The sequence below is a fragment of the Lithobates pipiens genome, unplaced genomic scaffold, assembly GCF_037356315.1.
Source record: "Lithobates pipiens isolate NorthernLeopardFrog02 unplaced genomic scaffold, aLitPip1_a1.2 Scaffold_8, whole genome shotgun sequence".
Lineage (NCBI taxonomy): Eukaryota > Metazoa > Chordata > Amphibia > Anura > Ranidae > Lithobates > Lithobates pipiens.
In genome coordinates, this window is record NW_027507903.1 from 522878120 (window position 1) to 522900052 (window position 21933).

Consider the following 21933-nt stretch of genomic DNA (forward strand, 5'->3'; position numbering starts at 1 on the left):
ATTGCGGTGCCAGGCAATTCATGTATACACCAATATTATATAAAAAATAGGAACCAATTCCTATCGGGAAAACCACTCGTCTGCATGCTGTTCCAACGGACCAAAAATGACGCATGCTCTGAAGCAAGTACAAGGCGGAAGCTATTGGCTACTGGCTATTGAACTTCCTTTTTCTAGTCCCATCATATGTGTTATACGTCACCGCGTCAGATGAGGCCCACACACGATCGAATATCCGATGAAAAGATTCTGTCTGACTTTTTCTGTCGGACATTCTGCTTGCGGAATTAGTGCCACTTTTTGGGAACCAGTGACACTAATACAGTGATCAGTGCTAAAAATATGCACTGTCACTGTACTAATGACACTGGCTGGGAAGGGGATAACATCTAGGGCAATCAATGGGTTAAATGTTTACCTAACAAGTGTTTTCTCTCTGTGGGGGAGGTGCTTTTAATAAAGCAAGTCATAGATCCCCGTACTTGCTTTGCAGGAACACAGGATCAATGTCTTCCACACTGACAGACTGGCGAACTGCCTTGTTTACATAGGCAGACCACTAGGCGAGTCCGCCGGATCCGCTGATTGGCTCTGGCACCCAGAAATGCAGGATCACGTATATATAAGTGATCCTGCGCAGAGTGACCCCCCTGTAGCAGTAAATCAGCTATCAGGCGATTGGAAACTGATTAAGATCATCATCATTATGATAACTCACAGGCAGGGGGCACTCTATCTCATGGCTCTGGCTGGCTCTGTCAGCATCATGATAACTCACAGGCAGGGGGCGCTCTATCATGGCTCTGGCTGGCTCTGTCACAGTGTGTCACATAACATGGCTACTGGGTGCTGATTTTGTGAACTTCTGACCAATGAGTGCTGCTGCCTGTGAGTTCTGATACCATCCATTATGCCAGAGAGACAGGCAGAGTGCAATGTAGTCTATTCACAGACACCCCCAAAGCACACCTGTGTTGAAGCCTTGAAGGCACTGGCAGCCCCACGATTGGATCTGCTTCCCCTCTATTCCTGCTGCTGGACATGGTCAGCTGAGCTCAGCTGCCTCTCTATGCCCGTCGCCACCTCCACCGGCCTCACAGCCTCTCAGGTCTCACTCTCTGGGCCCAGTCTACTGGGTGGGGAGCGGAGGAAAATGACTCTGCCGGGGAAGGCAAGGAGATAAGCAGGCAGGCGGCTGGCCGGGATTTGAGCCAAGGCAGAAGAACATGTGAGGGGAGCTGAATGGGCATGTGTCGGAAACTGAAGAAATAGTCCATCCGCTCTGACCAGCACATCATCATCAGAAAGGGACACAGATAATGGAAAAAAATACACCCTCCTAAGCTAGTAGGAGCGGGGTGTGTAATTCAGATTTAGTTATTTTTTATTGTGCACTGACTGTCTTTGAATATTGCCCCAGCTCCTGTTGAAGTCAAATCTGGGGACAGACTTGGTCCGGGGACAGTGTCCTCAATCCAGGGACTGTCCCCTGAAACCGGGGACATCTGGTCACCCTACTCTGTGGCTGACAGCACAAGAACCTGAACTTTAAGAACCATCCCTCACTGGTAAAGGCTGGGCACCTGTCCCTGACCAGAGGAAAGATTGGCACCAGTATAATTGGTCTTACCTTCCATGTTTTATGGGGTGTCAAGTTCTGAGAATGCAGCAGGAAGGCATGGCTGAAGGGAAACAACCAGTTTTTAACAGAGAGATCTCCATAATGAAGTCCTCTGGAGAAGAGTTTTGAGCCAATAAATTGCTTAGAGGCAATCATTAACCAAACACATATTTCAGTTTTGCTTGATTGCTTGATAACAAGTTTCTCCGGCTTCTAATAATAATATTCTAAGATCAGATCCTTATAGCCATAACATTATGGGTTTAAACTACACTTTTGGATTGTCAAGGGCGTAGAAATTAGACAATGTGCACTGACAAAAAATGTGTTCGTTTTCATTTTAATTTCATTTGTTTTTTTTGTTTTTCAGGTCATTCGTTATGATCAAAATTCATAAATTTGTAAATTCGAAAATAAGAAAGAAAATGCAAAAATTCAAAAGATCGAAAATGCAAAAATTCGAAATAATAATAACTAATAATTACTAACTATGAAATTATAGGTATTGAAATTTGGCTGTTAATGGATGTAACGAGTACGAATTTATCCGAAGTTACGAATTATCCAAAAATAATGAATGCTGTATCTAAACAAATGGAACGGATCGAATTAATAATAATAATAATAATAATAAAACGTTTTTTTAAAATTATTGTTATTTATTATTATTAATTTGTTATGTTACATTCGTTTAGATAGGGCATTCGTTATTTTGGATAATTTGTAACTTCGGATAAATTCGTATTCGTTACATTCATTAACAGCCAAATTTGAAAGGAAATTCCAATGTCTATAATTTAATAGTAATAGTTATTATTACAAATTTTCGAATTTAAAATTTTTTCGAATTTAAAATTTTTGAATATTTGGAAAAATTTGTTAAAAGGGTTTTTGTTAATTGTGATATTGTGATATGTGATATTGTGAGTGAACAAATTTGTCGAAATTGGTTAAACTAATTTGGAACGAAACGAATTGCACATGTCTAGTAGGAACACAATTTGCAAGAAAGGGAAACTTTTATGGCTCCAATACATGGGTAGAGACACAAACTACAATGAATTCTAAAAATTGCAGTGCCAACAAATTATAGGAAATTTACCGCTGATTCAATGTGCTCCTGCAGATTTAAAAAAAAATTCTTGGTTAAGTTTAAAGTGATCTTTTATTAAACCAATTTCTGTAAATGAAGAGTGTATATAGTCACCTCTCCTACTGACTCTGCTGCTGAGTTCCACTCCGATGCCGAGAAGTCTTCTGCTAAAGGCCACACTGAAACCAATACTTCCAAGAGTGTTGATGTTTCCTGCAGCTCTCACTGGTTTTATTAACTTTGTATAACAGTATACTTTTAAAGTGATTGCTTGCAAGGGGAAAATGTCACTTAAAGCGGAGGTCCACCCTAAAATGGACCTCCGCTCATCTGATCCCTCCCCCCCTCCGGCGCCACAATCGGCACCTTTCAGGGGGGAGGGGGGTGCAGTTACCTGGATAATCCAGGTAACTGCACCCACTTCCGGGCTAGCTGTCTGCGGAACGAGCGTAGGTTACGCCCCCGTTCCGCAATGCCCCGCCCCCTTCAGCAAGTGCCCCGCTGCCTGCTGGGAAACACACAGCTCCCAGAGGCAGCGGGGACCGTCCGGATTGCGCCGCGCGGCTCGCGCATGCGCAGTAGGGAACCGGGAAATGAAGCCGAAAGGCTCCATTTCCTGATTCCCATACCCAAGATGGCGGCGGGACCCGGCAGCCGAGCGAGCGATCGGCTTCGGGTGCCGACATCGCGGGCGCGCTGGACAGGTAAGTGTCACTATTTAAAAGTCAGCAGCTGCAGTATTTGTAGCTGCTGGCTTTTAAAAAAAAAAAAAAAAAACGCGGAGTCCCGGTGGACTCCCGCTTTAAAAGAGAAGCTTTGGCTGTTTTTTTTTTTTATGCCATAATCATACTTACCAAGGTGGATGCAGTATTGGTCCCCTGCTGCCTCTTCACTGAGAACTGAGCCACCGAGCACCGTCGATGGCTCGGTTCTCATACCTACCCGAGAGGAGAGCTGCTGCCTGTCAATCAGCAGCTCTCCTGCTCTGCTCCTCCATGCTCATTGGAGAGCTGAGCTGTGTAGTGGCGGGGAGGGGCGGGGAGCAGCCATCTCAGCCTCTCAGCGACTCGCTGAGAGAGTCATCAGTCCAGGCGCATGGCGAATCCAGACTTCCAGAGTAGAGATGACGCGGTGCCTGGACTGATCTTGGCGACTTCAGACCACTCTCTGCTGAAAAAAGGTCACAGGAATGCAAAACAAATTCCACTCCTGTGACCCATAGGAGAAGCCCAGCCAAATGAGCTCAGGCTGGACTTCTCCTTTAACTCCTCTCAGTCCCTGGCAGTACATACTCAAAATAAGTCCCTTCTGCCTTGCTCTGTTTGGCCACCTAGAGGGAAGTAAAATAACCAGCATAGGCCTGTGTATAGGTTGGTCTCAAGATTGGCCAGGGGAAGTCACATGGGAGTCCACAGCCCTGTGTGAGCTATGACAGGTTTGGAACTTACACATTGTTTGTGTCTTCTTTACCCAGTCCTAGTGGCCAAACAAAGTTGTAGGGGAGAGAGGCAAGGTGACGTGGAGGAGGGAAGAACTAAGTGATCCTTTTTCACTTTACCCTGCAGTGTTTACTTCTACAAACCAGTAAATCAGCGTGGTTATATACCTACGCATTTCACGCAGTTCCTGGATTTTACAGGCATGCATACAGTGGCACCAGCCACATTATATGGATTATTAAAACATATGGAAAATCAAAACATCCTTTATTAATACAGTACAAGTACAGCAACAGGTGACCCGCTATGTTAGCAGGCATGCTTCTTCCATTTTTCATCATTGATGTTTACATTGTTATAATAAAACTGCCAACAATTATGCAAATTATTTAGTTCGAGTGTAGGATACACAATCAGCTTTACATGTTCAAGCTTGACTACACAGTTAGATATTGTTTTGAATGACTGTAAACAAATTATTATGCCAAAACAGGCTGTCCCCGAGTTTAAAACCTCCGACTCATAGTTACAATCGGAGGCAGACAACAGGAAGTGAGAGGAAATCTACCCCTAGAAAGGGAAATTTACTCCTGTAAGAGTTATGGGAAAAAGGTGTCCCCACTGAAGCTTTATCACCAATCCCTGCTTTCGCGACAACCCAAAATTTTGTCACAGGGACAGAAAGTGAGGTGAAATCTTATGAACAGGGGCATAGACAGCAAAACAAATGTTACAAGTGTGTTAACCCTTTCCTATGCTAGCCAAAAAAATGTAAAAATATTTTTTTTACCCGGAAGAGTAATTTAATCTTCCGTGTAGTGGGTGCGAATGTGCGCAGCCGCCAGATCACTTCCGCTGTGATTGTATACAGCGGGAGCTGATTGGCGGGTATCGCTGATTCTATAGGCCGCCACCTGCCGATTGTTCGGTCCAGAGGCAGAACAGTGGCCTGCCCACAGGGGCGGACTGACAACTCATGGGGCCCCCAGGCAATAGCAGATTATGGGGCCCCCGGGCAATAGGATATTATGGGGCCCCCGGGTAATAGGAGATTATGGGGTCCCCAAGCAATAGGAGATTATGCGGCCCCCAGGAAATAGATAGATTTTTTTTAAAACACAGATTTTTACATACTGTCCCTGGTTTTATTGAGGCTGGCAACCCTGATGGGGCCCCTTAGTGACATGGGGCCCTCGGGCAGTGCCCGAGTGCCTGAATGGTCAGTCCGCCCCTGCCTGACCATGTAAAAAAGGCAGATCGCCATTCTGTCAGGAGGGAAGGCATGGATCCTGTGTCTTTGCACAACAGGGACATGGATCCATGTCTTCCCCTAGTCAAAGCACCTCCCACAGTACACAAGAACACTGGCAAGGCACACAGTTAACCCTTTGATCGCCCCTGATGTTAACCCCTTCCCAGCCAGTGTCATTAGTACAGTGACAGTGCATATTTTGTACCACTGATCACTGTATTAGTGTCACTAGTCCCCAAAATGTGTCAAAAATGTCAGTTAGTGTCTGAATGTTCGCCGCAATATTGCCGCTATTACTAGTAACAAAATAAATAAATTAAAATGAATAATAATATCCCATAGTTTATAGACGCTATAACTTTTGCGCAAACCAATCAATATATGCTTATTGGGATTTTTTGGACCAAAAATATGTAACAGAATACATATTGGCCTAAATTTATGAAGAAATTTGATTGTTTCAATTTTTTTTTATTGGATATGTTTTATAGCAGAAAGTAAAAAAATGTTTTTGTTTTTTTCAAAACTGTCAGTCTATTTTTTGTTTATAGCGCAAAAAACAAAACAAAACACGCAGAGGTGATCAAATACCACCAGAAGGAAGCTCTATTTGTAGGGAAAAAAGGACATCAATTTTATTTGGGTACAACGTTGCATGACAGCGCAATTGTCAATTAAAATAATGCAGTGCCATATTGCAAATAATGGCGTGGTCATGAAGGAGGGGGGAGGTGAAGTGGTTAAGAACAAACTTACAGAACCAAATCTTGTTTGTAACCCAGTGACTGCCTGTAAGTGATCTAATAAAGTAGTGCAAAGAGCAGTGATTGTGTGTATAGCACAGCAGCCCAAAGCAACCAGATTTAATCTTTTATCAGTATAAAGCAATTGGAAAAATGAATTGGTTGCTATTGGTTACTTTACTTTGCCCCTTAAGACCATTAGTGTAAACAGTAATAGAACAATTCGATGTTGCATTGTATCACATTTGCTGCGGTCCCGCATCGCCTCTCTTGCTCGCCATCCTGATGCAAAGCACAGCTGCCATCTTTTTTTATATGTGTATCTTCAGGATAGGGCCATCAGTGACCTCGTAATTATGAAATGTTCAATTGGCCATGAAATCTGTAAGAAGTGTCATTGGAAACTGAAGTTCAAACCACAAGAAAGGCTACATTCTCCACAGCAGCCTTAGGTAATCGATACATTCTACAGTTTTTCTCAGGAATGTCCATGAAGGAGAAGACCAAGAAGTAGATGTCTACTTTGGAAGGCTGTGATGGTGCTTTCCAGTTAGTCATGTGATATAAAATGAAAGCTTGATGGTGGGGCATGAACATGCAAACATAGAAGGCAGTTTTTTATGGTACATGACAATAATAAAAATAATAATAATAATAATAAAAAAGGGTTTGCTGCAAGACATATACATTTTACCACCCTTGTAAGGTAGATCTGTGTCCATGCAAGACTGATGGAACCACTGCTTTTTTTTTATTACACAGCTGTGATAGGTAATGTTTACACAAACTTAGTACACAGCATATATTTCAGGTCATCCCAAAGCTAAGATTATACAAGGAATTGGTAGAGAAAATATTGGCTTAGGCAGTGGAGCAGGATATCTGTATTTTTTCATATTTATATACAGTATACATATTGACTTTCACCAATGTTTCAGATCATTGCACCACAAAATACACAAAGAGGGAAATGGAAAAGATGAGACTTGAGCTAAACATTATCTTCAGCCCAGAATTACCCCAATATTCAGGTGAACGACGGTATTCAGTGACGCACATCTGCCGAATGATGGTGGATTTGACTCTAATGTCGGTTTCATTTGCCTCAGTGGTGTTCTTTGCCTCATTTGGTTTGACTACATATTCAACCATGGTAGTATTAACACAGTCAGTGACAAACCTATCTTCAGGCACATATGCATTACCTTGATACTGGGGTTTGTAGACTTGATTGGGCATCTGGTTACGGTAGGAGTTATAATAACGACTGTCCATATCATTGTCAAAGTTGTATCTCATGTTGCTCATAGCATTTCCTAGGACAAAACCACCAACTACTCCCACTGCTGCTGCGCCAGCAACCATCTTCATGTTGGTTTTTTTCTTGTCAGGCTTCCATTGTTTGTTGTAGCTGCTTCCTCCGGGGTTATAATTTTGGCCACCACCTTGATTCCAGTTGGATCCAGGGTTGTTTGGATAATGGGGATTGTAGCCACCTCCTGTATTTGGTGGGTAGGCTGGGTTCTGGCCACGGTTTGGATTCCAATTGCTGCCTGTGTTTCCTGGGTAGCTTGGGTTCTGGTTGCTCCCGCTATTACCCCAGCCACCAGTTTTGCCTTTTCCGCCTTTTTTTGAGGCTACTGTCAACACGAGACAGCAAGAGACAAGGAAAAGGCAGGCCCAAAATGTTTTTGGCATCTGAAAGAAAAATGTAAAATATTTGAGTTATATTTTTTACAATACACAGGGTCTCATTTTACAATAGCTAGCCATATGCTGCTGAAAATAAAGAATCGTGCTTTTAATAAATATATGTCTGTTTCCTTTAGTGAACATGCTGGCGCATGCACCAAAAGCAGATTGACGAATCGGCTAGGGGTGCCGACATCGTGGGATACCCACACAGGTAAGTGTTCTTATATTTTTTTAGAGGCTGGAACTCTGCTTTAAGCTGGCCATATATGGGTAGAACTTCATTTAAAAACAATTTTCAAAACATTCATTACATTTTCAATTATAATTTGCTGAAAACTCAAAGGAGAAGTATGGGCATTTATTCTAACTTCCTATCTCAACAAACTAATTTCTAACCATAAATCACTATTCACAGTGCTGTCCCTATCATGCTGCTACAAACACAGTATATCAGTATATACCCTTGAAGACACCTGATTGGCTGGAGAAACGCATTGGATGGGACAACACAGTGACATCATTTCTTGTTGGCTGAAACATTTCCTGGTTTTACTGCATGTTTTAATCTTTAAAAAAATTATTGTGATGTATTAGAGGAATGCTTTTATTTTAATAATAAAAAAAAGGTTATTACACTATGTGAGCAGGGGTGTATCTGCTTTGGTGGCAGTTTTCAGCGGGGCAGTCCTGCCCCCAGGCTCGCTCTTCCCGCCACTTCACCCTTCTGCACCGACCCCCGCAAACTTGATGCCCTGCAGGTATCAGCTTCCCTCCTCTGCCCTCCCGCCAACTTTGGGAGCTGCAGGGCATCCATAGAGGGATTGGTTTGTCCACATAAATCCCCCCTCTGCTCCTCTGACCCCTCCCTTTAGCACCCCCCACCTCCTTGATTGCCAGACACCCCTTCCATGCAGCTTCTGGCCAGCTCACCCACCTCCCCCTCCCGCCGGGTGCAGCAGCTGCTAATGTGGGAAATGTGGGTGGATGAAGACTCGGGAGGCTGCTCCATGTAGCAGCTGACCAGCTTTCCTGCCTCCCCCTCCCGCCTGATGCAGCCACTGCTACTGTGAGAAATGTGGTAGAGGGATCAGTTTGTCCACATAAATCCTCCCTCTGCTCCTCCGACCCTCCCTTTAGCACCCCCCACCTCCTTGATTGCCAGACGCCCCTTCCATGCAGCTGCTTGTCGGCTCTTCCACCCCCCCCCTCTACCGCCTGCTGCAGCCGCTGCTAGTACAGATCTGGATGGATGGAGAGTGGGGAGCTGGTAAACATGTGTTTACCAGCCCCTTTCCTGAAGGAATACAGACAGCAATCACAGTACTGATTGCTTCTGTATACATTAATTGCTGACACATAGTAAATGAACTATAGCAAACACTGTTTACTATATTTCAGTTTATGAATGAATAGGAGTCTCTATACAGACTCCTATCTCATCCATCCACAGTGCAGCCCAGGCTGCAGAGAAAGGGACTGACTTCAGGCCCTTTCCCTGTCTCAAAAAAGAGATCCCTGATGTCTCTCCAAATCTCCCCCCCCCCCCCCCCCAATAAAAAATATATCTGTACAAATAAAAATGAACAAAGTTGTATTTTTTTTTTTCAATAAAACCAAAAACATAGTAAGAACCCTTTCACACAGGTTCTGTAAAGCAGATTCACCTGCTCAGTGGGGGATCTGTCTGCTATGCGGACACAGACACAGCTTGCTTTTCTCTATGGGGCGGTTGAATGGAAATGGATCACCTGTTCATTTCCATCAGACTGCTATCCAATCCAATCTGCAAGACAGATGGGGAATGAATCCCCACTCCGCCTGTTTTTGCAGGATCAGATGGTGGTGGGTGTCAACGGACAGGAAGGGGTGGAACAAATTTGAATGGGGGGGGGGTGTCCGATTTTAGTCTTGCCTAGGGCAGCACAAAATCAAAATACACCACTGTATGCGAGCCCCCCCTTCTGTTCTTATACATGGTGGATGTGGCATGGGGAGTTAAGGCCTTAAGGGACTGGAGGAGATTGCTGGTGGAGTGGTGAAGGGGAGCTGCAGTGTATCATCCTCCAAAGACCCAGGAGGGGAATATAGCAGGAGAAATACTTCATATTCCCATCGCACATGTTCCTTTATAAGCAAGCTCTCAAAGTTTGTAGCAACAACCAACTGGATACTGGTTCAAGTCACAAAGTAGAAATTTGCCAGCACACGGATCAACAGAAGTGGCGCCCAAACCAATTTTATATTGCATATTGTGATAATGTAATAAATAATCCTTTGGACGCCACTTTTGTTCATGGTGTGCTGGCAGATATCGACTTTATAGCAGGAGAAAGCCACGGGACTTACTGCTTTGAAGAGAGATAAGAATTGCAGTTTTATGTACATCAACTTTTATTTGCAGGGATTTCCTTTCACTTCCTGTTTTGGCTATAGGACAGGAAGTAAAGATAAATCTCCCCAATGGTACACAGATGTCAAACATAAACCTTACAGGGGTTATACTTACTCTATCCAAAATGAAAAAAAAAAAGTTTTATAGTTCTACTATAATTTGTTAGTCAAGTCCAAAATTTGCTGGTGCATCTCTCACTACTCTCTCCCTAGAATGACAATGCTGCTGTCCAAGTGGAGACACCCTAAGATATGTTTGCGAATGGTAAGTTGCAATATTTAAAGTTTGTGTTTTTTGGTTTTTACTACATTCAGACGAGGCGGATCCGCTTGTATGGAGTCCGCCTCTGTCTGCCAGCTCAGCGGGAGAGCTCTCTGTTGATCTCCGCTGAGCCGATGGATGACAGGTCCCTTTCTGCTCACTGAGCGGGGAGGGGCTTGTCGAGCGCCGCTGGACTCTATGGAGAGATCGCCCAATCCGATCCGCCAGCGACGGAGACAAACGTAGGGCCAATCGTCTGCTTTTAGCGGATCGGACCGGGTCGGATGTCAGCGAACATGTCACCGCTGACATCCATCGCTCCATAGACTAACTTTGAGCGCCCGTTCAGGTCCGCCGTCAAAAAACTGAAAGGCAGACCTGAACGGTCCAACAGTGTGAAAGGGGCCTAATACCGCTTTAATAAACAAAACAAAGTTTAGTTTGAATGAAATCAGATTTTACTGTATTATGAAGACATGTTCAGAGTTTGCATCTTATGTGAACTAAGTGATGAATGTATTTGTTATACCTACCATGGCAAGACACTCTTTGTCTGTCTAGCATTTTTTATGCTTTGACTATGCTTTGGAAGCCTTTTCTGTGCCAAGACTCTAGCCCTGTCTGCGTCCCCAGAAGTTCTACCATTTTTGAGATAATGGGAAACAAACCTCAACCAAAACTTTAGGGCAGAAAGTGGTGAACAGATCAACAACAAATCGTTATAATGTTCTATTAATGTCAACACTGAGGAGATGAATTATTAACTTAGGTTTCGATGGTACAAAACACACACTCACAGTTCTACGTCAAATATCACAGAACATCCCAGATTTGTACTGGAGATGCCATAAATTGAAGGGCACCCTCATTCACATAAGGTGGCACTGCAGTGCTTACTAATCCAACAATTTTGTATTGAGGTATATCATCTCATCACTAAAACCATTGACAGCCACCCAGCCCTATTCCTACTACACCACACCACCATGACCCTAAAACAATACAAAAGCTCATTTAAACCACATTTGCTAACTGAAGCCAAAACCTTGATTCCAGGTATATGGAAATCACAACACCTATCTATTATTTGAGACTTGCTATCATAGATCAGAGTTTATCAACCTTTTTTCAGTCAAGGCACCAATGGCGGCCCATCCAGTAGGGGTGCCCGGGCGCCACCCTCTCTAGCTTTGCCACCCCCTATATGAATAATGCATAGCATAAATCTATCCATGGCCGCCACAGCCAATCCCTATTCAGGTATCCGCAACCTTTCAGGATACCAGGCGCCTGAATCACAGTGACAGGGTGTTTTTTTGAGGCACCTGATTAGAGCCTTAGGCTCTAATAGGCGTCAAAATAGGGTGGCTCATGGCACAAAGCATTGCGCCATGACCCCACCCAGGTGTTACAACAGTAAATGAATACTCGCTTTTGTAACACTGATCCTCAATCTGGCCAATCAGAAGCGGGTGTGAGACCCGTTTTCTGATTGGCCGCTGTGAAGGAGGGAGGAAACCGAAGCCGCCGCTGTGGAGAACCGTGGAGGGCAGGAGAACAGGAGGCTGCCGCCCAGCATGGGAAGCCACGATGGGGTGTAAAAAAACTATTTTAATAGTTGTACATAATTTGGTAGCATTGGCACATGTAGGACACTCAAAATTGGAGGTAATTTCTTCTTCTAAAGCAAATACACTTATGCACACTAGTACCAACTAGAATTGCAGAGATATCTTATCTCTATCTTAACTCTGATTGTAATATGTTTTCAAAATTTAATTATGCTTTGTCTAAATGTATTACCTGTTTTATAGACCATTCCTCCTGAAAAAGCGTTTTTTACAGCGTAATTGGTAGAGGAAATAATTTATACTCCACTTCAATAGAAGCTCTACCGGGGGAACCCGCTAGTATTTAGTTTCTTGTGGTGTATTTTTAATAGTTCTGTATGTCTATTCTTTTTTGATATGTATTAAAGTTTGAATTTTTATCATAACCATTTGGTCATTTGCCCCCATATTTCCACCTTCCCAATTTCTCATATTTCATTTGGATGATGGTACTTTTCTATTTTATATTAATATATGAGGCCATACTCAAATAAATTTGTCATAACCATAAAGTAGAGAAGAATTGTCGTACAACCTCTTTACAAACAGCCACGGTTGTAAATAATAGGGAAAAAGGAGACAGCATCATATTCTCTGGAGCCCCCTCCCTATATTATCCAACCCTACCCCCTATTTCCAATTCTCTCTCTCTCTAATCCACTAAGGCTACATAACCCCAACACCCATTAAGCTATCCACATCCTGTGAAACCTCTATCCCACCCACCTTTTCCCACATGCCATTCCCTCCTATCCGTTACGCCATAGCTACCATACCCCTGTATCTACAGGTATGCCTAGACTTCTTCTAGAAGACCATAATATGCAGTCCATGCAGTATACTCAACCAACACAAGGAGAAACTGAGGAGAGGAGAGGAGGGTGAGGGGAACCGTTTTTATTTCTGCCCTCCACCCACCTAGGTCTGATATAGTCAATAGAATAGATAATAATTTATGACATTTTAAGGTCCCCCTCCGAATGCCTATTGTTATTTCTGGGCTGTTGAAGCTATTTTACTCTTCTGGCTAATCCTCAATGTTTATGTAACAACTTTTGTACTGCATTACTTAAAGGAGTCAAAGTCAAGCTTGGGCTTCTCCTATGGGTCACAGGAGTGCAATTTGTTTTTCACTCTTGTGACCCGTTTTCAGCAGAGAGTGGTCTGAAGTCCACTCTCTGCTGACGTCACCAAGATCAGTCCAGGCACCGCATCATTCCGACTTTGGAAGTCTGGATCTATCAGTTTCCTGGACTGATGGCGGTCATAGCCTCTCAGCGAGCCACTGAGATGGCTGCTCCCCACCCCTCCACAGCTCAGTGTTCCAATGAGTGTGGAGGATCAGGGAGGAAAGCTGCTGATTGACAGGCAGCAGCCCTCCTCTCGGGGTGCTGCGAGAACCAAGTCATCGGCGGTGTTCGATGGCCGGGTTCTCAGTGCAGAGACGGCGGGGGACAGATGCTGCATCCACCTAGGTAAGTATAATTATGGGAAAAAAGCCAAACCCATACTTCTCCTTTAATATACTGCCTCAAAGATACTCTTCAAACTGTTCAAATATTTTTCAATAGAATATATTAGAAAAACATTAAAAATTTTAAGTGACTTCAAATTCAATTTGTTACTGAAATTCTGTACAAAAGCTCAAACGAATTCTATCCGTGCATAGCCAGCTTTAAACTGACATTACACATTTTTTTGTTTTCACTATTTTTCAGAAGAAATTCCAGACAAAATGCACATGTTCAGGGTACGTCTAAAGCTCAATTACCATTTCTAAATTTTACCAATAATATAGCAAATATTCACGTTTTGAGTTCAGTTCCACTTCAAGGTGATTTGGACATTATTTCAAATATATCACTTTCTGATTGTTTTGTTCCATCTCATTAGGAGTCTTGGCAGCTGCTATTTCACCTTTGTACCAGTTTAAATACTTTTTTTTAAGCTTCCAAGCCATTTATCCAAAACAGCAGATCACACACCACCCACACACTGTGCATGCCTTAGAGCAGACTTCTGCATGTACCCCTTGTCAGCATGGCAACTTTCCTTCCTGTTTTTACAAGCCAGGAGCCAATCAGAGTGGATCATATTTAAAATTATCTCTGAAACCGCAAGTAACAATGTTACACAGCTTCAAAAAAGCTGCTTACAGGCATTTGAGCTTTTATTTCTCTGCCTAAAAGCTAGGAGAAGCTTGTGCTTTTTTGTGCTCCTTTGCACGTTTTTATTAAGCTTCTTTGAGATTTTTTGAGCATAAGTATTTCTTTTTACAAACCCATCCCTCAGCTAATTTTTCCTTTTTTTTGTTGTGTTTTCAAGCATCTTTGCACTTTTTCATGCTTTTTCACAGGTTTTTGGGCACTTAGGCATCTTTTCTCCTCTCCAAAACTCCTGAAAAAGCCATAGTGTGTATGGACACATTGGCTAATATGGAGGGGAGTTTCCAGGCAGAAAAAATGAGAGCTCAAAAAAGCTCAAAAGCCTGTAGGAGCGGCTTCTTTGAGATGCAGAGTGCATGAGCCCTTACAGTATGATCTGGTGCTTATGCTATTGTTTCTTTATTTTTGATGGGAATGTAACATCAGTTTGCAAATAATAAATACTTCCCGATAGATATTAAGTAGTGTCTAGTATCATTCTGGCTCAGTGTGCAGAGGCAGGGCACAGCGCCTTTCGGCTACTTTCAGCTCAGTTTGGAGAGGCAGGGCACAGCACGTCGTGCACATGACGTCACCCCAAAATCAATTATTTTGGTTGCAGCATTGATACCGAATCGTGGATGGCCGCATTGCAATGCATCGATGCTGCAATTAAATTCAGCCCCCCTAACTGCTAGGCAACGCCACTGTGAAAAGAAATCACAGTTTATATTAATGCAGAGGGCTCCGGCATATTGTGTCCAAACAGTGAAAACTATTTTCCATAATCCTGGATTAGGGTCCCAAAGGCTTTAGTGTCTTGGGTGGAATGAAACCTTCAATGCAGTGTCCAGGTTTTATTTGAAAACTGCAGGCTGGCTGAGTGAGCAGGTGTGCACAATCATTATAAGCAAGGACCCGACAATAGCCCAGGGCTTCCATCAGGACACAGGTATGTGCTCCACCCAGGAGGCAGGCATACTCTCATTAGGAGAGGTGTTCTACCTAGGAGACAGCACTCCATGTTGGAGGAGAGATTCTTTACCTACAGGACTGAGAGAGTCAGGACAGCTTAGCGAGTCTGGAGAACTGGAAGAGATGAGGTGACTAGGCGAGTCCAGGGAAATGAGGGGGTCTGTAAATCTTGGAGGAGTGAGAGAGCCCAGGGAGCCAGGATATCCACAATTGAAAGGTCAAAGAGTGGGCCTGTGCAGCATGGTGCTGTAACTACAAACTGAGTGAGCCAGGAGAGCTATGTAAGACAGTCTGAAAAACCAGTGAAAAAAGAGCAGCGGTGCTGCAAAGAAGGAGCCAGGTGGCATGGCATTTTTGTTACCTATTTTGCTGTGTGAAACTGCAACCCCTGCATGAGAAATCCTGATGTAAAATACTTTGCTTTACCCTACCTTTATTTTGTTCAAAGTGGGCCAGCAAGCCCTAAACCACAGTTTAGACTGTTGTGGACCCCTACTTCCTAACCTGTGGTTGTGGCCATAAGGAGGGAGGAGAAAGCAGGAGGAGAGGCTTGCCTGCATGGGGCTTCCTGATCCATCCCTGGAAGGGCGTGCAGGAGAGCCAGGAAAGGGGGAACATAGCTCAGACACCAGGCACCCCCTAGCTGTCACCCAGATCAGCCCCAGTGTGGGCACTGGTGGTGTATGAGGTGAGTGCGGGGGCACTGGGGGTGTCTCTCTCACCCCCTCCCCCTCTTTGCTCCTCTTCTTCCATTTCTTTCTTTTTACATGTCCCCCATCTCTCTCTCCTTCTTATTCCTATCTCTTCTCCTAGTGAAGGGGGGGGGGGGGGTTTGAAACTGTGGCAGGCTAGTATGGTGTTTGGGGGGAGCACTGTGGCAGGCTATCGGAGGGCAGGAGCACTCTGGCAGGCTATCGGAGGGCAGGAGCACTCTGGCAGGCTATCGGAGGGCAGGAGCACTCTGGCAGGCTATCGGAGGGCAGGAGCACTCTGGCAGGCTATCGGAGGGCAGGAGCACTGTGGCAGGCTATCGGAGGGCAGGAGCACTCTGGCAGGCTATCGGAGGGCAGGAGCACTGTGGCAGGCTATCAGATGGTCGAGCACTATTGGCAACCTATCGGAGGGCAGGCAGCACTGTGGTAGGCTATCAGAGGGGGGGCAGCACTGTGGCAGGCTATTGGAGGGGGGGCAGCGCTGTGGCAGGCTATCGGAGGGGGGCAGCGCTGTGGCAGGCTATCGGAGGGGGGGCAGCGCTGTGGCAGGCTATCGGAGGGGGGGCAGCGCTGTGGCAGGCTATCGGAGGGGGGGCAGCGCTGTGGCAGGCTATCGGAGGGGGGGCAGCGCTGTGGCAGGCTATCGGAGGGGGGGCAGCGCTGTGGCAGGCTATCGGAGGGGGGGCAGCGCTGTGGCAGGCTATCGGAGGGGGGGCAGCGCTGTGGCAGGCTATCGGAGGGGGGGCAGCGCTGTGGCAGGCTATCGGAGGGGGGGCAGCGCTGTGGCAGGCTATCGGAGGGGGGGCAGCGCTGTGGCAGGCTATCGGAGGAGGGCAGCGCTGTGGCAGGCTATCGGAGGGGGAGGGAGCACTGTGGCAGGTTATCAGAGCACTGTGGTAGGCTAGAGGGGAAGGGGTGGGACAAATTTAGATGGGCGAGGGTGCCCGATTTTAGTCTTGCCTAGAGTGGCACAAAATAAAAATACACCACTGTCCCTACATAATGTGTTGAAATTACCACTTGTAGCCTCTAGCAGAAGTCTGTGTGACTAGCTGACATTACGAAACAGGGACAGCTAACACCCTATAACAGGAAGTGCCTGAACAAAGCTCTTCATGGCAGGATCAGATAAAAAAAATACTTTTTAAAATTACAATAATGTGTTAAAAATTATATGAGATTTAATGATTGGGTTTACTTACACTTACCTAGAATTAAGCAAAAATAATAGTTGTGATAAAATAGCAAAAAGCCATTTGTATTATCAGTTCTGTAAAAAGGAAGAGTGATAGGGAAACAGAAGGTTACCAATATGAGGAAATGCAGAACATTGGAAGAAGGAAAACAATTGGGCATTTGACACCACTTCATTCCATTTAGCATCTTGTGATTCAACTGGCAAAGCTGCAAATGGGAGGCAAGAAGCCAGAGGCCAGGAGCATGTAGGCATCAGGGAACGAAAGGTCAACTGTGTTTCCAGAAATAAAGGGCTATTTCTGCAGTGGCCATACAGAGGTCAGACAAGAGGGTCAAGTTTCTGTTATGTATATACAGTATATGGTTCTTTAACGGTGTTTGTTATTTCGTCCATCTGTAAATTAAAAAAGTGTTCCATTCCCATACATAAATATAATAAAGTTTTTTTTTTGTTTTTTTTTTATTAAAATATGCTGTATAAAAAAGGTAACTCTCCTAAGGTGTATGCTACCTCCAGGATCACTGCCATTTATTTTTTACCATTTAATTCATGCCAGGAAGTATAGCTCTTGCTGCGGCGTTGGGGCTGTCATACACAGAAGATGTACTGTTCTTTATCCACCTCCCTTACAAAATACAAGGTGATCTGTGAATGGATGTGGGAACGGGGGGGCGGCAAACAGCTGCTGCGTATATAAGATCCATACGTAAGATCCGTACTGGCTGTCATTGATCTAGACATGCTGGCTGCACAGAACATCTGTCATTCCCCAGGTGCATAAATACAACCCTCTGCAGGGAGGTAGGTAGCAGATTATGCGCTTCTGTAAATAAAGCCTTATTGTTTTACATGGAGCTGACATATCATAGGTTTTCCTTTCTTTGTCCTTCCTAAATATTGCTTTTGTGAAAGCAGACCAGGAATCCCTTGGTGTGTATGTGTACTTTATTTTTGGCTCCAGGGCCCTTTTCGGCATTGTTTTTTTGTAGTAAATTGGTCACTTGTGGCCTTCATTAGAAGCATATGTGACAGAGTAATGCCGCGTACACACGACCGGATTTTTCGACGGACTAGGTCCAGCGGTCTTCCCGACTGACTTTCCGAGTGAACGGACTTGGCCACACACAAGCACACCAAAGTCTGACGGATTCGAACATGATGACGTACAACCGGACTAGAATAAGGAATTTCATAGCCAGTAGCTGCCCTATCTTCGGTTTTCGTCCATCGAACTAGCATACAGACAAACTGATTTTTCGACCGGACTCGAGTCTGTCGGAAAGATTTGAAACATGTTTTATTTCTAGGTCCATCTGACTTTTGCGGAAAAAAAGTCAGCTGGAGCCCATACATGATCGTAATATCCAACGGTAGTCCGTCGAAAAGTCCGGTCGTGTGTACGCGGCACAACAATGACTTTTAGATTTACTGAAGAGTTTAGTGATTGGGTCTATCATTACTGTCAAACTACTGTTAATATTCCAATTTAACCTTCTGCTTAAAGCGGAACTTTACCCATAACAACTTGATGAAGATAATGTTCTTAAGCAAGGAACATACATTTCACAATAATAATTATGCTACCAAAATAAGTGTGTGCTGTATTGTCTCCAGCATTGTTCCTGTTTCTTTTTGCTTGAGGCTGCAATTTTGCTGAAGCCCAGAGGCCCTTCGAGCAGCAGTAAATCTTTAGGCCGTCAGCAGATCGGCCTCTAGTGGCTCTGATTTTAGGCACAGTACCAAATAACAGAGAGCAACCAAGCATGTGGAGAGCAGGGTAAGACAGTGGGGGGTTATTTACTAAAGGAAAATCCACTTTTGTGCACTTGGAAGTAAAGTTGCTGTAGTTCCAAGGGGGACATGCATGGAAAATAAAAAACAGCATTTTAGCTTGCACATGATTAGATGATAAAATCAGCAGAGCTTGCACTCATTTCAGATCTACCCCTTAGATTTAGAGCGACTGCACTTTCAAGTGCACTTGCAGTAAATAACCCCCACTGTATTATTGGATTATAAACAGTATAGGCACGTATTTTTAATGTTTTGCTTGAGCTAATTAGGAAGAATGAGAGCTTGAGCCAATCAAGGAACAAAAGCATTTGCGCCATGACCCCACCCAGGTGTTACAACAGTAAATGAATACTCGCTTTTGTAACACTGATCCTCAATCTGGCCAATCAGAAGCGGGTGTTTTCTGATTGGCCGCTGTGAAGGAGGGAGGAAACCGAAGCCGCCGCTGTGGAGAACCGTGGAGGGCAGGAGAACAGGAGGCTGCCGCCCAGCATGGGAAGCCACGATGGGGTGTAAAAAAACTATTTTAATAGTTATACATAATTTGGTAGCATTGGCACATGTAGGACACTCAAAATTGGAGGTAATTTCTTCTTCTAAAGCAAATACACTTATGCACACTAGTACCAACTAGAATTGCAGAGATATCTTATCTCTATCTTAACTCTGATTGTAATATGTTTTCAAAATTTAATTATGCTTTGTCTAAATGTATTACCTGTTTTATAGACCATTCCTCCTGAAAAAGCGTTTTTTACAGCGTAATTGGTAGAGGAAATAATTTATACTCCACTTCAATAGAAGCTCTACCGGGGGAACCCGCTAGTATTTAGTTTCTTGTGGTGTATTTTTAATAGTTCTGTATGTCTATTCTTTTTTGATATGTATTAAAGTTTGAATTTTTATCATAACCATTTGGTCATTTGCCCCCATATTTCCACCTTCCCAATTTCTCATATTTCATTTGGATGATGGTACTTTTCTATTTTATATTAATATATGAGGCCATACTCAAATAAATTTGTCATAACCATAAAGTAGAGAAGAATTGTCGTACAACCTCTTTACAAACAGCCACGGTTGTAAATAATAGGGAAAAAGGAGACAGCATCATATTCTCTGGAGCCCCCTCCCTATATTATCCAACCCTACCCCCTATTTCCAATTCTCTCTCTCTCTAATCCACTAAAGCTACATAACCCCAACACCCATTAAGCTATCCACATCCTGTGAAACCTCTATCCCACCCACCTTTTCCCACATGCCATTCCCTCCTATCCGTTACGCCATAGCTACCATACCCCTGTATCTACAGGTATGCCTAGACTTCTTCTAGAAGACCATAATATGCAGTCCATGCAGTATACTCAACCAACACAAGGAGAAACTGAGGAGAGGAGAGGAGAGGAGGGTGAGGGGAACCGTTTTTATTTCTGCCCTCCACCCACCTAGGTCTGATATAGTCAATAGAATAGATAATAATTTATGACATTTTAAGGTCCCCCTCCGAATGCCTATTGTTATTTCTGGGCTGTTGAAGCTATTTTACTCTTCTGGCTAATCCTCAATGTTTATGTAACAATTTTTGTACTGCATTACTTAAAGGAGTCAAAGTCAAGCTTGGGCTTCTCCTATGGGTCACAGGAGTGCAATTTGTTTTTCACTCATGTGACCCGTTTTCAGCAGAGAGTGGTCTGAAGTCCACTCTCTGCTGACGTCACCAAGATCAGTCCAGGCACCGCATCATTCCGACTTTGGAAGTCTGGATCTATCAGTTGCCTGGACTGATGGCGGTCATAGCCTCTCAGCGAGCCACTGAGATGGCTGCTCCCCACCCCTCCACAGCTCAGTGTTCCAATGAGTGTGGAGGATCAGGGAGGAAAGCTGCTGATTGACAGGCAGCAGCCCTCCTCTCGGGGTGCTGCGAGAACCAAGTCATCGGCGGTGTTCGATGGCCGGGTTCTCAGTGCAGAGACGGCGGGGGACAGATGCTGCATCCACCTAGGTAAGTATAATTATGGGAAAAAAGCCAAACCCATACTTCTCCTTTAATATACTGCCTCAAAGATACTCTTCAAACTGTTCAAATATTTTTCAATAGAATATATTAGAAAAACATAAAAAATTTTAAGTGACTTCAAATTCAATTTGTTACTGAAATTCTGTACAAAAGCTCAAACGAATTCTATCCGTGCATAGCCAGCTTTAAGCTGACATTACACATTTTTTTGTTTTCACTATTTTTCAGAAGAAATTCCAGACAAAATGCACATGTTCAGGGTACGTCTAAAGCACAATTACCATTTCTAAATTTTACCAATAATATAGCAAATATTCACGTTTTGAGTTCAGTTCCACTTCAAGGTGATTTGGACATTATTTCAAATATATCACTTTCTGATTGTTTTGTTCCATCTCATTAGGAGTCTTGGCAGCTGCTATTTCACCTTTGTACCAGTTTAAATACTTTTTTTTAAGCTTCCAAGCCATTTATCCAAAACAGCAGATCACACGCCACCCACACACTGTGCATGCCTTAGAGCAGACTTCTGCATGTACCCCTTGTCAGCATGGCAACTTTCCTTCCTGTTTTTACAAGCCAGGAGCCAATCAGAGTGGATCATATTTAAAATTATCTCTGAAACCGCAAGTAACAATGTTACACAGCTTCAAAAAAGCTGCTTACAGGCATTTGAGCTTTTATTTCTCTGCCTAAAAGTTAGGAGAAGCTTGTGCTTTTTTGTGCTCCTTTGCACGTTTTTATTAAGCTTCTTTGAGATTTTTTGAGCATAAGTATTTCTTTTTACAAACCCATCCCTCAGCTAATTTTTCCTTTTTTTTGTTGTGTTTTCAAGCATCTTTGCACTTTTTCATGCTTTTTCACAGGTTTTTGGGCACTTAGGCATCTTTTCTCCTCTCCAAAACTCCTGAAAAAGCCATAGTGTGTATGGACACATTGGCTAACATGGAGGGGAGTTTCCAGGCAGAAAAAATGAGAGCTCA

The 21933-nt window shown here is 43.8% G+C and overlaps 1 protein-coding gene across 2 annotated transcripts in view; it reads right to left on the reverse strand.

The window, feature by feature from the left end:
* Positions 1 to 4403: 4403 nt before the first annotated feature.
* Positions 4404 to 21933, reverse strand: part of PRNP (prion protein (Kanno blood group)) — a 60474-nt gene continuing 42944 nt past the window's right edge. For both annotated transcript variants that reach the window (XM_077469488.1, XM_077469489.1), the window contains exon 2: positions 4404 to 7846. In XM_077469488.1, coding sequence (XP_077325614.1) covers positions 7088 to 7846 — 759 coding nt within the window. In that variant the 3' untranslated portion in view covers positions 4404 to 7087. The remainder of the gene's footprint in view (positions 7847 to 21933) is intronic.